General features: G+C 36.9%; 1 protein-coding gene across 4 annotated transcripts in view; it reads right to left on the reverse strand.

The window, feature by feature from the left end:
- The window catches only part of Skap2 (src kinase associated phosphoprotein 2), a 173,559-nt gene that overhangs the window by 25,794 nt on the left and 130,773 nt on the right, over positions 1 to 16,992 (reverse strand). For all 4 annotated transcript variants that reach the window (XM_074065174.1, XM_074065175.1, XM_074065177.1 and 1 more), the window contains one exon: positions 5,223 to 5,300. In XM_074065174.1, the coding sequence (XP_073921275.1) occupies positions 5,223 to 5,300 (78 nt within the window). The remainder of the gene's footprint in view (positions 1 to 5,222; positions 5,301 to 16,992) is intronic.

Below are 16,992 nucleotides of genomic sequence, written 5' to 3' on the forward strand. Positions count from 1 at the left end.
AAAGATCATTTTCAGAAAGACCTGGTTTTTAAAGTCTCTTTTTCTTTTCCTGCTTTTCATCTAGAACCTGTAGTCGCAGCACACATTCTCATGAAGAAGCACTAAAAGTTGCTTCCCCTTTATTTTCTGTAACACACCTAACCCCGTATGAAGAGGAGTCTGCCACATTACATCATGAGCAGTGTCTATGGGATGGGACCAACACATTGTGGAGTAATCATCTCACAGAATTTGGGATACCTCATGAAAATAACAAGAGTAATAAAAGAACTAATGCGCTAATATGAGACCAAAACTAGGGAATCATTTTTTTAAATCCTAAAGTCTAAACCTGGCTAAAGGGAAAGCAAAAAGTGACAATAATTTAAAGGGCAATTGCAGCTCTGTTCTTTGAGGACATTTGTACCCAAAGCCTCTCAAAGTTGAATCTAAACTATTTTAGGAATTTGAAATTGCCATTGCTGAAGCTGCATTTTTCACCAGATTTTTGTCAGCCCCAGTTTAGGACATTAGGCTCTGAATAAACATGCAACTTACACTAGAGTTATCAGCTCATCCTTCTATCAGCATAAGCACAATGGATGTGATGTGTTCAAACTGCCATACAGACCATTAACTGATTGATTATTTAGCGCTCTCCGCTCTGTAATACCACAATAAACTGGGTAATAAATACTTTGTCACTTATACAATGTGGGTCTCCTGAAATACAGCACAGAGTTAAATACACTGGGTGCTTTTGTTTCACTGAGAACTGTTTCCTGTTTTTAATTTCATGATAATTGAGTTTTGATGAGTTAACGTAAAAAGAATGCAAGTAATATCAATAAGATGTCCGTGTATTTGCTAGTCAGGCAGAAGACACACGCGCTGACAACTTCCATCACTGGAATGTCATCTTTGAATGCTGAGGAGATAACTGAAGGCCCGTGCTGGATCAGCGTTGTCATCTTACTTTTGTTATATGACTCTGAAACAGCAGGCTTCTTGGCAGTTCCAACACGACTACAGTAGTCACATTTGCACACCATTAGGGTGTTCACAGTCATACTTTGTGATTTATACACTGTGAAGTTCATTAGAAAAATTTTAAATCCTCTTTAATATCTTAAAAAACATTTTTAGAGTCAAAGAGAACTTAATTAACATGGAGTCTAAATATTTATAGGATGCTACATTTCAGTTATATTTGAAGAAAATAAGGACTAGAAAATACACAGCTTAACAAAATCCTATTAAAATTTTTTCTTGTTTTCTAAAGATCAGAGAAAGAGAGGGACAATGAGAGAGAGGAGGACAGGATGGGGAGAAGGAAGAGGCAGACAGAGATACAGACACTGTATTGACTTCTTCACACCAGCACTTGAGCGTTCATCACTGATACCAGCAGGGATGTATACAAGCCTGGGAATCCAACCAAGAACTAACAATGCTTGTGGCCACCCTTCATTACACCGCACCCCCCCCAGCCCAAGCCATATTACATAAATTCTATAAATGGACACTAGAGGGCACTCCAGCTGGCCAGATTGCTCCCAACATGGTCAATTTCTTTATTTTTAGAAAAAAAAAAAATCACTTGATAATAAAGTGACTGATTTCTTTTAAAAACCACTTATTTAGACAAATAGAGATTTGGAAGTTGAAACATTCTAGTCAGATTAAATCAACTGCTAAATGGGTCAAATGTTGTGCCCCATGCAGTCTGTCAGTGTCAGCTTAAAAGTCAAGGAATTAGAGCAAAGGGGGGATGACATCATTCCACACGCGAGACCCTGGCCGCCAGCACCCAGCCAGGGGGTAAAAGGTCTAAATAGTTGGTTTTTCTAGTCAAAGCTCTTATGTGGTCCTAATACTGCTCAGTCTTAGGCTTGGCCCAAAAAGGCAGAAGAAACAAAACTTGGGCTGAAAACTAGAGGAGAGGTTTTTGGCTTAGCCATGGCATCCCAATGGGTTCCCCAGCTGTCCAGGCTGCTCTTTCCTTTTTCAGATTCTCTCACGATAGTTTTTTATTTAATGGTTTTTCAAGAGGGGGTGGGGAAGAAAGAAGGAAAGGAAAAGTATATGGTGATTTCTAACCCATAATCCTTATCACTTTGGGGATCTCTTTCCCTCGATGCACTTGGAGAAACTCCCATTAACACTAATGGGAGTTACAGGAGCAGGCGAGGGGAAGAGACCCCCACTGTGTGCAAGATGCATCTCTCCCTAGATGTGCATCATGAGCATTTCATTAAACCTCACTGTGGTAAAGAGGCAATGGAGCCAGTGATTTGACAATGCTGGGAGAGAGATGTGTTTTCAACTGTGCTTTCTATAATCTTGATGACCAACCTCGCTTCTGTGTCCCATGTGTGAGCTCTGTTAAAGAATAATTTGTTTATATCACACAGCTCCATGTACGCACAATTTACTAGTCTGTCTATTTCAGCATGTAAGTCTAGTTATAAACAAGAAATATCACAACTAAGAGAAAACGTGGCAGTGTATGCTTGTTTGCATCAGTCTCCCCAGGAATGTTAATGTTTAAATCTTGACATGAAATCTGTACATAAAAATTAGGAACTATAGGAGGCTCCTTTAGTTTACTTTTAAATTTTTGTGTGTGCCTAAACATACACACAAAATATTAAGCACAGCCTCAAAAGCATGGTAAGTTCACAAAAGTTAACACTGTTCCCCAATACAATGAAAACTAATCCATGTGAGATAGGGATTTCTATAGGATGGAGCATAATGTGGCAAGCATACACTCTGAATACAAGTTAATTCTGCTTAGTTATCTTTACCACATGGATTAGTCTTTCGATTTTATTCACATCATGATCTATATTTTCAAAATCACAGGAAAAAGTCACCTTATTATGATCCATGTCTTGAGACGCATGAATGATTAGGAAAAAGAAAGTAAGGAAGAAAAAGGAAATTGGAAATCAGACAGCCTGTGAAGGATTAAAACAAACAAAAACAGATCTATGGGCAAAGGTAACCAAATGGTTGCCAAAGTATGAACTAAACATGGAAACACTGGAAATATTTTTGCAAAGGCAATACGATTTTAAAAACATGATGACAACCAAGGAAATATATATAACATAATGGAGAATCTCTCTGTGGGTGTCAGAGATTTGAAAACTATTATTCAAAAGTATATTTTACAGTGTTAAAAAAAATACACATACATTCATATACAGACACATATATATGTATATATGTATACATATATATGTATATATGTTCAAGATATATAAACTTGAACATGAAGAAGTTGGAGAAACAGATTAATTTTGTTTATGCTTATATATTTTACATCAGAAAGTCTGATTTTTTTTTTTAAGTAAAATCAGTCAATGTGAAAAATATATAACATTCTTGAGTAAGGTTAGAAGTTCACGTCACGTGATACTCGGCAAGACAGTAATACCCTTGTCAACCAACTGCCTTGCGTGGCAAACTAGCTTCTAGTCTTTGACAGCCTAGGAATGAGCAAAGGCCACTGCTATGCAAAAGCATTAAAACTGTTGCTTGGAAAGAATCTCATGTCACTAAAGATAAGAATTACTGCAGTGCTTTATAACTATGGCATGAGAAGCTCCATCTACTTTGCATTCCTTTGAGGAAAACTGGGGTCTTTTTTCTATTCTCAAAGGCAAAAGTTTGAGACATGGTTACTTTAAAAAGTTTTCTTTTTTATTTTCAAAATACTGCATTTTTGAAAACTACACTGCTTTAAGTCAAAATATTTGTATCTGCGGAAAGAATATTTATATTCTTATATCTACCTTCTATACCTGCACAGAAATTAAAAAGGAAAAGAAAACTACATGCTTTTGGCAGAAGCTTCATGACAGATAACCTAAAACATATATACTCAAATTACTATCGAACATAGTCCTCAAGGTTTTACTGAGCTGCCGTGTTTTATAGCTGTATTTTACAGGATGAAAGTGCTAACATCTGATGACTCCATCCTCACTTCCCTTTCTGAAAAAAGCAAACCAAAACCTTTTGCAGCAACCTGCTCCTGCTTTCCTGTCCAGGTCCGGAATCGGGTTGCTGTTTCCTTTCCACATGTCACAGTAGGAAGGCCTCTGGAAAGCTACTTCCTGAACACACACTGCTTGTCCACCCTACTTCTGACAGCTTGAAAGAGTGATGTATGGACGTATCAAAGAGGGGAAGGTCACCCCAGCTCCAGCTCTTTGCAGGACCTGAGGATGATAGGGCAGACCTCGCCCCAGCTGACATGTGGCTGTGAAGAGGTGTAAAGTCCTGATAAGAAGGCAGTCCTTCTCTTCTTTCCGTGTGAAATAATTGCTGGTTTATCAAAACTAACCTCATGCTTGCATTACAGATATGGTTTATCTCTTGCTATTTGGAAATAACAACAAGCAAGAAAAGTTGTCTGTATCATGTGGTTTTTGTACCTAGCGTGTGCAGTTATTTTTCCAGTCTCGGTTACAATTAGTACTTGGGGCCATGTGCCAAGTGGAAATGGATAAGGGGAACATCCTTCCTAGTCTTCTAGGCTACCAGTATCCTTTTCCAATTTTTAAGCTGCTGTCACTGGACTCTGGCATTTCTTACCCAATTCATTTGCTTTCTGTGTTAATCATATGCGATGAAGATATGCATGGCCAACATTTAAACAGGCTGCAGATCAATTAGCGGTCTTAAGTTTATCTGATTTTTATCAAAGAAGACAGAGCTGTGGGTCGATTGTCAGAGCCTGTGTCAAGTTGACCTTTTCAGAGATGTCTACATTGCCAGTCCCCTGGGCAACTTGTTGTCCCCTGTTAGTCTCTGAATGGCAGAAGTCTGTTCTGCTCAAGCACAAAGTATACACAGATGTCTATATTACATTCTTATAGGTTTGACAGCAACTGCATGTTGTATCTATAAACTGTCCTTTAGCAGTGACACTTCCTCAATGATGATAAGCTAATTTATGCAACTAAATCTCCTTTGTGCAGAAATGAAAGCTAATTGAGTCATTACAAAGTAATTCAGGAAGGAATACCTTGTATAAATTGGCTTACTTTATAAATCCTTCTCAAGTGGTTTTCATGCATTCTAAATGGGACTAAGTAGCTTCTCAGCTTTAAGCTATCCAGACCAAACAGGTCAACTCCTGGGAGCTGTGTGAACATCTTTAGAGCAGTAAGAAAGTGGCTAAAGCAAAAACCAAAACTGGCTTTGCCTGGAAGTCATACAGTCATTACCTGAGGTGTGATGCAGGCTGTCCTGACTCATCTTCCCTTGTTCTTCCATTTTCACTGAAGCATTGTCCTCTTCTTCTTCTGAAAAAAAAAAAAAAACAGTGTCAGTTGTACACTGACTGAAGGGGCTCCTGGGGAGAATAATACAATACTTACCCCATCTTAAGAGCAAAATTTAAGGTTTATAGCACATAAATATTATTTTTAAAAGAATGAAACTACCCAAGATTCATATTCCTTTGTCAATAATCTAACATAAAGAACAAATAAGCAACTAGTATTTCCAAATAGTAACCCAAGGCTTATTGAGTTGGCTTGATAAAATTTAAGATATGTACTAATGCATTGCATATTTTGCTTTAAATACTTATAGAAACTCATCTGGAGCAATCTTAAATCCACTAGAACCCTTGAATCCAGAAAAATAACACCAAGCATTATACCAGCATATTATATTACACTGTGTGGCAGGAATATTACAGATAAAATCATGGTTCCTAAAACATCAATACAGTAAGGAGAAAATGTGTGATATACAGTTAACCTATAAGTCAGCTATTGAGTATCAGACATGTTTTCATACTTAATCTTCATAGGAGGCTACTAGAAGGATCCTTACCCTTCAAGGTAATGCTGCCAAAATTATATTGAGGATACTTTGTGTCACACACTATGAGAGATAAGATTTTGTGGATAATTTTCAAATCCTCATTTTATAGATGAGTAAATTGAGACAGGGTGAAGTAACTTCCAAAATATGCTAATCAAATTCAAGTGTGTCATAAAGTCCGTGCTCTTAATCTTCCCTATGGTCAGTGCTATGCTTTTAACTTTCTCCCCTCATTCTCTCCCCAACTTATAAGAAGAAATAGGAGAAAATTAAAGAGTTTAAAATCTAATCAACTATTTAATTCTCTTGTACTAAAAATATATGTATTACATTATCATTTCACCTAAGGACTGATATATAATTGAGAAATAGTTACAGAAGGACATAAAAATATGGCACACCAAAGAAAAACTGCTGGATTCAAAAAGTCATAATGCTGTATGGTGGTACACAGCTGTAATCCTAGCACTTGGGAGGCTGAAGAAGGAAGATAATGAGTTCAAGACAAGTCTACATAGTGAGACCCTGTCTCAAAAAACAAACAAAAGAATAATAACTTCACAAAAAATCTAAAACTTACATGCAAGATATATAAATATAGTCAAATCAAATCAGTTGGTCAATCAATTTTCATTGAGTACTACCTACATATAAGAGAGGGAATTTGCCAAACAGGCAAGTGTAATAGAGAGCTTCTGCCCAATGGAAGTTGACAGCCTAGGGGAGACAGAAGACAAGATCTAGAGGAAAATGAGCTAGAGAGACCTAAGCCTGCAAAAGGCACGAAGCACTGAAGGAGTATAGGGGAGAAACCTCCCACCTGGGGAATACCAAGAACAGGTACTACAGGATAGAGAGAGCATAAATGAGAAGGAAAGAGGGCTGTTTCCAGACTGAGAGAAAGTCCTGAACTTTAAAAGAACAAGGCACAGTCACAGTCATTGGGACTAAACATGGAGACAACACTAGTAGCGTGGCCAGTCTCCAAGGGTCCGTGGACATATCCTGTTATGAACTTCATACTTTGGTATGGTGGCAAAAAGCCCTAGAAGGTTTTCGAGCAGAAACCAGACAGACCTTAAATGCTGCTTCAGGAATGACCATTTGATCCCATTGTCTTAGACAGCCTGGGTGAGGAGTGGACAGAGTCTAGATAAAGAGGAAGGAAGTCCTGAGGAGCAGAGGAAATGGAAAGGAGGTGGTTGTAAGAGGTAAAGGAACCAGAATTGATAAGCTTTGTGCCTATCTGCCTGTCAGCTGGTCTGCCGGTCTGGAGGTAGAGGAGAGGGAAAAGAAACAACCAAGGACAACTCAGGTTTTGAGCTTGTTACTGAGAAATGGGTATATCATTATTTAAAGTATAGCCAAGATAATCTGTGTTGCTCAGGAACATAAGGAGTTGTGTTTTCAACATTAGGGATTTAATGCACTGGTGGATCACCCAAAGAAAGTGTCACAGGGTAAAGTATGTATAGAAGTCAGGACTGCAGATGTACATTTAGGAGTCTCCTGCGCACCTTTTAAGGTGATTAATCAAAATCAACATTTACATTAAGCGTGGGAATTACTGTGCTTACAAGACAAACATTACTGTTTTTGAGTTTTTATAATTAAATGCAAACAGAATAGTAAAAGCTCCAAAATAAGGAACAGCTGGAAATAGTTGATGCTTTTTACATATTGTTGCAACTAATCTTGGCAATTCAAATGGCACATTTCTGTTTAACAACAGTTATTTCACTTCTGCCAAATCTCGAGGGCTAGTTGTCATAAACAGGTTGTTTATAGGGTGGTTTCATAGAAATCTTTACAATTTACAATTGTTAACCCAACCTACTCAGCTTATAGATTAATTTTTTTTAAAGTGAAGGAGAAAGTTTCCCTCACTTTTCCAATTTTTCTTTCCCTAGCACCCACTCCCTTTTTAATCTGATCACAAAATCCAAGAGTAAGGGACAAATTAAGAAATAGTTAAGGACACATGTCCTCAGTCAAAAGCCATAACTACATGTATGTAATAAATATTATTCTTTGCTTTGGAGAAGAGGCTGGGATTTAGACTCACCAGCACCAAAATATAAAAATTATTTTTAATAATTAAAAGGAAAAATTCTGCTCCATGACAAAGTTAATGAATTTAGAAGAATTTAATACTACAAATTTATTATTTTTATTTTATTAAAACTTAAGTGCCTATAATGTGTGCTGAGAATTGTGTTGGTGTTAGAAAGCTTTGTCTTTAAGAAGCATATTCTTAAATTATCAGAATAATGACATTAAAAATACCTAGGAATTAACACTTACTGCATTTACATGAGCTGCTACTTAATATGCAGTGTTTTAGAACATGAGGTGTTCATTTAAAACACTTTCTGTTGGGTGCCAGTGGCTCATGCCTGCAATCCTAGCTACGTAGGAGGCAGACATCAGGAGGATCGTGGTTCGAACCCAGCTCGGACAAATAGTTCTCGAGACCCAACCTCAAAAACACCTATCACAAAAAAAAAGGACTGATGGAGCAAGTCAAGTGTTAAGAGTGCCTGCCTAACAAGAATGAGGCCCTGAGTTCAAACCCCAGTGTTGCCACCCGCCCCAAGAAAAGGAAAAACACCTCTTCCTTTTACCATTTCAAACTGATATTTTAGTCAAAAGCCTTATACATTTCATACATCGATTTTTCTTAATAATATTCAACTAATTTTTATCTTGGGCTAACAATACAAAAAGCTTCTATGTAAAAAACAACAAAATCAAATTTGGTGTGTATTTTTAAATCTTAAGAGGGAAAATATTCAGACTGAATCTTAATTAGAATCTGGCACAAAGGAGATGTTTGAGTGAAGACATGGATCCAAAAATCATGAAAATAAATTCAAACATATTCTTTTATTAATAGTGCAAACCTCTTCCCATTACTAAAAAAAAAAAAATATATATATATATATATATATATATATAAGAACAAGTAACCAAAATTCTAGGCAATAATCACCTTCACAGCATATTAGAAATATATGCACTCACATGCTATTTATTTGGGCTTATTATTAAACATATTTTATTTTGGCAATGAGGTACAATGTCACTATACAATACTAATTAATACCTCAAATAGTCAATGTTTGTGAGTTAATATACTCCATTCAGCATTTTAATAACAGTAAACAAAAACAGCTCAGCTATGCAGTAAAATCCATCAAACCACACAGATGGTTATAAGGTTTTCATTATGTGGTTTCCATAGCAATCATATTGCAAATCTGGAAGCTTCTTGCAAATAAGCAGCTTGTATTTACATGCCTCTCAGCTGCAGCACAAAACTCTTCAACATGTGAAGTTATTATTCCAATCACACATTGTTAAAAGAATTGTCAGGAGATTTTTTGTGTGTGTGTGATCAGCCAAGATTAAAATAACAGTAAAATGAACTAGGTACAGAAGATAATCCAAACATAATCACAAATTTACTAATCAATGGGTATTAGAAATGTTCCAGCAGGCATCAAAAGGTTTTAACCTTTTAAGCCTAGTCAAAATATGAAACTTGGAGAAATCAGGCCTTTAGAATCTCAATGCAGAAATAAACTTACCTCTCTTTTTAATAGATATTTAGCCTCCTTTCTGGATCCAGAAAAGGGAAGAATAGATAATCTAGTTATCCCAAATCTTTTTAGGAAAATCCACATGAGGAATACTTAATTTGGAAAAAGTCAACACCTTTTTTTTGTAGTTTTAGATTAATCAATTTAATTTACAAATTGATCCAATTCTATAACAGATGGATTATTACTCTAATAAGGACCACAAATCTGTCTAGCTATGAGGCTTTTATAAGATTGCTGTTTCTGGCTTATTAATGTTCTTATTTTTAGAATAAATAACCTAAAAGAAGAGTGATAAGCAAATGGCATGTTTAGCTGACACAGCTTGAGAAAGCTAAAGACACTTTGTTAGCACCCAGCCAGGGTGTGTGATATTCAATGAGGGTTGGGCTGAGGACTAACTTTATCATCTCTTCCAGGGACAGGAAGGCAGCTAAGAAAATCTTTGGTTCACAAATGGTTACCTTTCTCATGAAACATCTTCAGAAAACAGCCTTACTGAATTAAATGTACTTTAAAAGATATAAAACACAGAATCAAAACTTATGTTCTAAAATGAAGTTTGAGTTTCGTTCACTACCTGCCCAGGCTTTACTTGATTATGTGATCATGAATTTTTCTCTAGAATAATTAATATTTATTGCTCAAATGTTCATACTACCTGCACTTACATCATTATATAAATCCTCATAACAATTCAATGAAATAATAATAGGCACTTGTATCCTCATTTTATGAGTGCAAAAATGAAATTTATGGAACTTAAAACTTGTCCAGGTTTACACATCTAGTTAAAATATATGTGAGCTGGTATTTAATGTCAGGCATGAGCTACTAAGCCCTAGATCTAAGCTATAGGGTCTTTTCCTTGATTTTCATTAACATCTTCATTTTAAGAGATGGGGGTATAATGAGGTCCTGTGTTCAATTCTCCAGCATCTCTCTCTCTCTCTCTCTTACACACACACACACACACACACACACACACACACACACACACACACACACACACACCTGGCTCTTTGGTTTATAGGTGGATCGTTACCTAAAATTTTAAATACTGGCCTTTTAAGGTCTTAGAAAACATTTTCACATAGGTGAGCAGGTTCTACATTATAAAGCATTGTAACTGAAGCGATCATTTTTAGTGCTGTTCTAGAAACAGAATTGCAACTTGGAATGCCAAAAACATGACACCTTGTCCTTTCTATTCTCCCAGCTCTTTCTTCACCTCTAGTTTTTTACACACTTGACTGTCCCTAACACCAGCACACAGTATTCAATAATTTGCAAAGATTTCTAATACAATTCATAATTGAAAACAGATTTATTTCCAGGCCAGCCAGCTTATTTTCTTTCTCAATTTCTGTGGGGAAAACATGTTTAAATGGAAATGGTAATGGTGAGTCCTTCTACACACAAACATCTGAAAGAAATTCACCTACACTTTGAAGCAATGGACTACCCCGCACATTTCATTAAGGGCTCAGGTTCCAGGATACTGCAAACAAGATGCCCTAACAAGGATGGAACAGATGGTAGTCCTAGTGGTATAATGTGAAAGAAAAGCGCAAGGTTTCCCTAGCCCCCTCTTTTCTCCAAAGACTTGTGGTAAGCTACAAAGGCTGGAGCAAAGGTTGGAAAAGCTGAAGAGTACAATCAAAAGGATATAGGCAAGAGATTCAAAGTTATAACAATGAGGGCAAGAGAGGTCTGTGAGGGCCTACAAATCCAGAACTATTGATAATATAAATGTGACATTTCTGAAGGATTTTTCTATCTATTTACAGATTGTCATATATTTCAAGGCCTTAAAATAAGTATTTTTGTCAAGATATAAGCATGTGTCTAAGTTTTATCCTAATATAAACTTCAAAATGAACAACAAGATAAAGAGGACTGAAATGGCAAAGAGTCAAGTTTGCTCTCTTGGAAACTAGACAAAGTGGGGTCTATGTAACCTTGACATTTTCTAATTCTCTGTCATTTCTGCAGTACTTCAAAGAATAAAGAAAAATGTCTATCTGATAGGTCTTCAAACAAGAATATGGAGGGGACAAGGAGATAGCCAGACTTCTCAGGGGGAAAAAAAGCACAATTAGTATTAATATGAAGTTTATTACCTTAGGAGTAAGGTATTTGTCAACAATTTATGAATTTAGCAACAAAGGTCAACATGATACAAAAGGCAACAAAATAAGCAGTAGTTGTTAAATCAATCAAATTAGCTAAAAATTGTTAACTTAGACATTCTATTTTTATAAGGCTTAATATAAAAAGGTTATCATTGTACTTAAAATGAAAAAAGGAAATGCCATGGATTGTAGTACATTACTGTACTACAGTATTAAAATTAATAATTTAAGCACAATCTGAAAATGTGAAAATAATGATTTTCCATACAGACATGATGTGTTAACATCATGGTTGGGATATTAAGAAAAAAACCCTCAAACTCAAACAAAGGTCTTATTTGACAAAAATCAGGAAGAAAAAAAAATCTTCAAAAGAAAGATGACTTAGATATCTTGTTCAACAGCCCCCCTTTATAAAAGGGGAAGTGAACTGGGGATGCTGAACACCACCACCTTCCATGCAGCTTGCACTATAGATATTTATGAGAACACCCATCATCTGTGGCTCCAGAAGCACTTCTCTGTTTCAGAAGAAGTCTTATGCACACTTGGCCACCACAGACAATTAGGGCAGATGAGGAATGCATATAGGTTAAAAATAAAATTTTAATAGGCCAGATCCTGTCAGTCAGAAGTGAGTGTTAAATAGGGAAATTATGAAACATGGCTTCTGGTCTCAGTGTGCTAGTCACTTTATGCTATAGTATAAAAGTCTCTTTGCTTTCCTATAAATTTATAACAATTTCTGCAATGCTAAACTTATTTTAACCCAAGAAAATATTAATTATTTCTCAGTTATAGGAACTTTTATATGGTTCTGCATTGCTGGTACAATTACAGTTCCTTTTTTTTTTTTTTCATTTAAATTAATCTTTTTCAAGATGGGTGTGGTGGTACATGCCTGTAACCCCAGCACTTGGGAGGCTGAGGCAGGAGGATGATGAGTTCAAGGCCAGCCTGGGCTACACAGTAAGACACTGCCTTAAAAAAAAAAAAAAAGAAAGAAAGGAACCCTTTTCTTATTATTCTGATTACAAGAGCAGTTTCTACTCACTACTGAAAAATCTGAAAAATGACGATAAACAAAAAAGAAGAAAATTTAAATCCCTGATTGATTAATTAATACCTCCTTCTAGGCACCTTTATTCAGTTACTGATTTTTTTCATGATTCTACTTTTTAATAAGAATACCCCAAATGCAATGTATTTCATTGTTATCCTCATATACTTTCTTTTTCAGTACTGGGGTTTGAACTGAGGGCCTCACACTTGCTAGGTAGGTACTCTAACACATAAGCCAGCCCTTGTTTTGCTTTAGTGATTTCATAGGTAGGGACTTGAGTTTTTCTTTGGAGCTGGCCTCAGGCTGCAATCCTCCTACCAAAGGCCTCCCACGTAGCTAGGATCACAAGCACACACCACCACATCCAGTTTATTAAGATGAGGTCTCACTAACTTCCACCCCTACCCCACCCCCATCACCCCTACCCCGGGCTGGCATGTAACCATAATCCTCTCAATCTTTGCCTTTCAAGTAGCTGGGATTGCAGATGTGAGGCACCTTGCTGGTCCCCCATATAGTTCTTATCCCACATGTATACACATTTATGAACTGTTTTGAATCCTCTTACAGAAAATCATCAACTTAGATTTTTATACTTTCATTAGATTAAAAATACTACCTAATGATAATTAGGTTGGTGACAATATTATTTAATGTAGCTATTTCATAAGGATCTTCAACTGCCTACCATAACCTCCAGGAAAAAAAAACAAAAATACATATAGGATGCAGAACACATTTGCTACAGCTTGGGCTCTGTTTCCTCTGCTTGCCTATGCAAATGCAACCTTCCTTATCACAGTGCACCTGAACCTCAGTTTCAAGAAGGAAAAATCACAGTCCCATATGAGGAACCATCACAATTAGATTTACTGGCTCCATATCCCTTTTACGCACAGAGGTTTCTGAGACGATTTCAAGGGGTGAAAACTTGTAAAGCCAAAATATTTGCATATAACACTAAGACATCATGTGCCTTTTTCATTGTGTTAACATTTGCACTGATGTTGTGAAGCAGTAATGGGTGAAACTGCTGACACCTTAGCATAAATCAACACAGTGGCACCAAATTGTCATCGCATTCTTCACTGTCTTACACTAGCAGCAAGAGAAAGAGAAAGCAGTTTCACTAAAGAATGTCTTTGATGATGCAATAAAAATTATTTTCACCTAATAGCAACCCTGACTATACATTTTTTAATATTCCAAGAGATGAAATCAGAAGAATGCATAAAGTACTTCTGCTGCATCACCAGGAATGCAGGAGAATGAGGTGTGGTGGGCTGAATGAGCTGCTTTTTTTCATGGAACACCACTCTTACTTGAATGACTTGATAACTATAGTTATCCAGACTCAGGAATCTGGCAGACATTGTCTCAAAAATACAGTGAGCTTGGCATTTCAAGGAACACGACTGACAGTATTTATTGACAAGGATACCATTTGAGCTTTCAAGCAAACATTAGAATTTTATAAATTAATATCCAGCATTGTAAACCTAAACAGCTTCCCAGCATTTAAAGACTTTTCTGATGAGAAAGGAGGTAATATCAATAAAATGTGGTATCTGGAAATACTGAATAATGCAGTGAACCAATATATTGCAACTGACCAATGCATGATGTTACAAAATCATGCGTGGGTAAAACATTGTTCAAAGTGCAACACAGATCCATGAGCATTAATGTAAAAGAGTATGGAGAAACTCACTGATATGGTTTCAGATTCTATCTTGCAACCAATCTTTAGCTACTACCTGGGAGTCTGGGAATAGTATGAAAGAAGAATATCTAGACTTACCTGCAAGAACTATTAAAGCACCTTTCTCTTTGACCACAAATCTGCATGAGGATGGATTTTTCTTCCTATGCTGACTATACTCAAACAAAACATCACAACAAATTGAATGTAGAAGCAGATATGAAAATCTAAATGCCTTCTGTCAGTATAGACATTCAAGAGAGCTGCAAAGATGCAAATAAGAACATACTCCTCTCATTAATTTTGGGAGAAAATATACTTTTTAAAACAATAACTTACATGCATATGTAATAGGTTTATTATCGTGATTTTTAAATTAATTTAAAAACATTTTTTAGAGCCATATGCCAGTGGCTTATGCCTGTAATCTAGCTACTTGAGGGGCTGAGATTGGGAGAATTGGGTTTCCAGCCCAGCCAGGGCAAAAAAGTTCATGAGACCCCCCATCTTAATAGAAAAAAGTTGGGTGCAGTGGTTCACACCTGTCATCCCAGCTAAGGCAAGAAGCATAAAATAGGATGATCACAGTCCAGGCTTGCCTGGGTAAAAAGTGATACCCTTATCTCCAAAATAGCCTGAGTAAAACAGGGCTGGAGGTGTGACTCAAGCAGTAGAATGCCTGCCTCACAAGCACAAGTCCCCCGAGTTCAAATCTCCAGTACCACCAAAACAAAACAAAAAACTGTTTTTTAGTTTTGGACTGGGGTGTGGCTCAAGTGCAAGGCACAGAGTTCAATCTCCAGTACTGCAAACCAAAAACAATACCAAAAAAACTCTTCAGTCTTAATTTCTAAGACAGTTAAATACTGAGAAGCATAAGCCACATAAACATAGGCTTTTGGTAGTCCTTGATAATTTTTAAGACTATAAAGGGATCCCGAGACCAAAAAGTTTGAGGACAGCTGCCCTGTACTTGCAGAGTAGTTTTAGTGAAATATCTAAACAGTGTGGATTTACCATATGAAAAGAATTAATAGCTTGCTAACCCAAAACAATCTCTGATAATTATTTAATATTCCCAAATCACACAGTCTCAGGATTGACTCATATTATACTGTTGACTCATATTGAGCTGTTGACCAAAATCCCTATGTTTTTCCCCTTTGCTGCAAAGCAAGTCTTTCCTTTCTTATAATTGCGCAACTACACTTTTGGAACAAGTGAGCTATCCTATCATATTTCATCTCGTTAGATTTGACCCATTATTACAGTCTATTGAGAGCAAACACGCATATCTTCCTCCTAGGCAATGATCAATATGTTGAATATGATAACATTGAGAGTAAAGCCCTAAGGAATTAACAGAAATCAATCATTTAGTACCCTGTGGACACATCTACAGTGTCAGTTATCCCAAAGACTCTTTATCTATAAAGATTTTGTGCGTGTCCTGGCCAGGAGCCTTGCTGAAGTCCAGCTAAATGTCTACCATGTCCCTGAAGCCACATTGAGCTCTAGCAATCAATGTTTTATCTCCCAGAAGGCATAAAGACTCCCTGTGACACCTTATGTTAGTAGCTTCCCCGGAGTCCATTTCAAAGTCCTTAAACTATCTAGAATATTCAGAATCCACCTGTAGTGGAAACTAGGGCTATCTTACAGCTGTGTCCTCCACTAGAAACCGCTCTCAACTCCAAGGAATTGCCTCACTCAAGGTCACACACTCTTAGAGGTTAGCCTGGGGCCAACGAGGATACAAAGGGCAGACCCTTTTGCCTCGGTGTGGTCCAGTCCTGAGGTAGTCAGCCCAGCCTGGTCCTTCTTCCTCACTTTCATCCCAGGATCACTCACCAGCAAACCTGCCACATACAACTCTTAGCAAGCCTGTCTCAGGAAACCCAACTTCAGATATTATAAATTCTTCTCTTTTTGAAAAGTTCAAAATTTTATTGCTAGATTCCATACTTTTAATATCGCTCTCATCTTTCATATTTCCCTCAAAATAAGTGACAGCAGTTCAGTGACTTCACATACAAGTTCTCCTGTGATGTAGTTTTATCTGGGCCAGAGGCCAAATATAAGCCTATTGGTTTTAAGATATAGTTCAATCTCCCATCTAGGGGCTTTTCTCAAGCTCCTGTGTGCTCTGACTCAAGAAGGCCTCCAAAGTGGTGGGCTCATAGGATACCCCCAAACACTTGTCTATTAGTCTACTTCTCCTCCAGGTATGGGCTCCCCAAGGGCTTATTTGTTACCACAGCCTAACATAGCAGTTGGAACAAAAACAGTTTTCTTAGTGTGTTTATTGAATTAAAACTATATGGAGTTGGCCAGCTAGATATTCTATTTGAATGTCTTTGACAATCCTGAGCTTTCTGTTACCTCTTACCAATCTTACCAGTTGGAAGACAATTCTGACAGAAAATGAGAAAATAGAATAGAAATGGAGCTGTTTTCTCTGAGCTATCACTCCTAATACATTTTGAGAACAAAAAGAGTTATTGTATACTTTTTGTTGTGTAAATAATAATTACTACTTTAGCTATTTTCATACTTTCTTTGGTTGTTTGGCCACATCAACTGTTGATGCCCGGTCCCTTCCAACATGATCCCTTCCAAGGTTGTGTTCACTGAACAGCTTCTAACACAAGGACATTGACA

The sequence above is a fragment of the Castor canadensis genome, chromosome 2, assembly GCF_047511655.1.
Source record: "Castor canadensis chromosome 2, mCasCan1.hap1v2, whole genome shotgun sequence".
In the NCBI taxonomy this organism is placed as follows: Eukaryota; Metazoa; Chordata; class Mammalia; order Rodentia; family Castoridae; genus Castor; species Castor canadensis.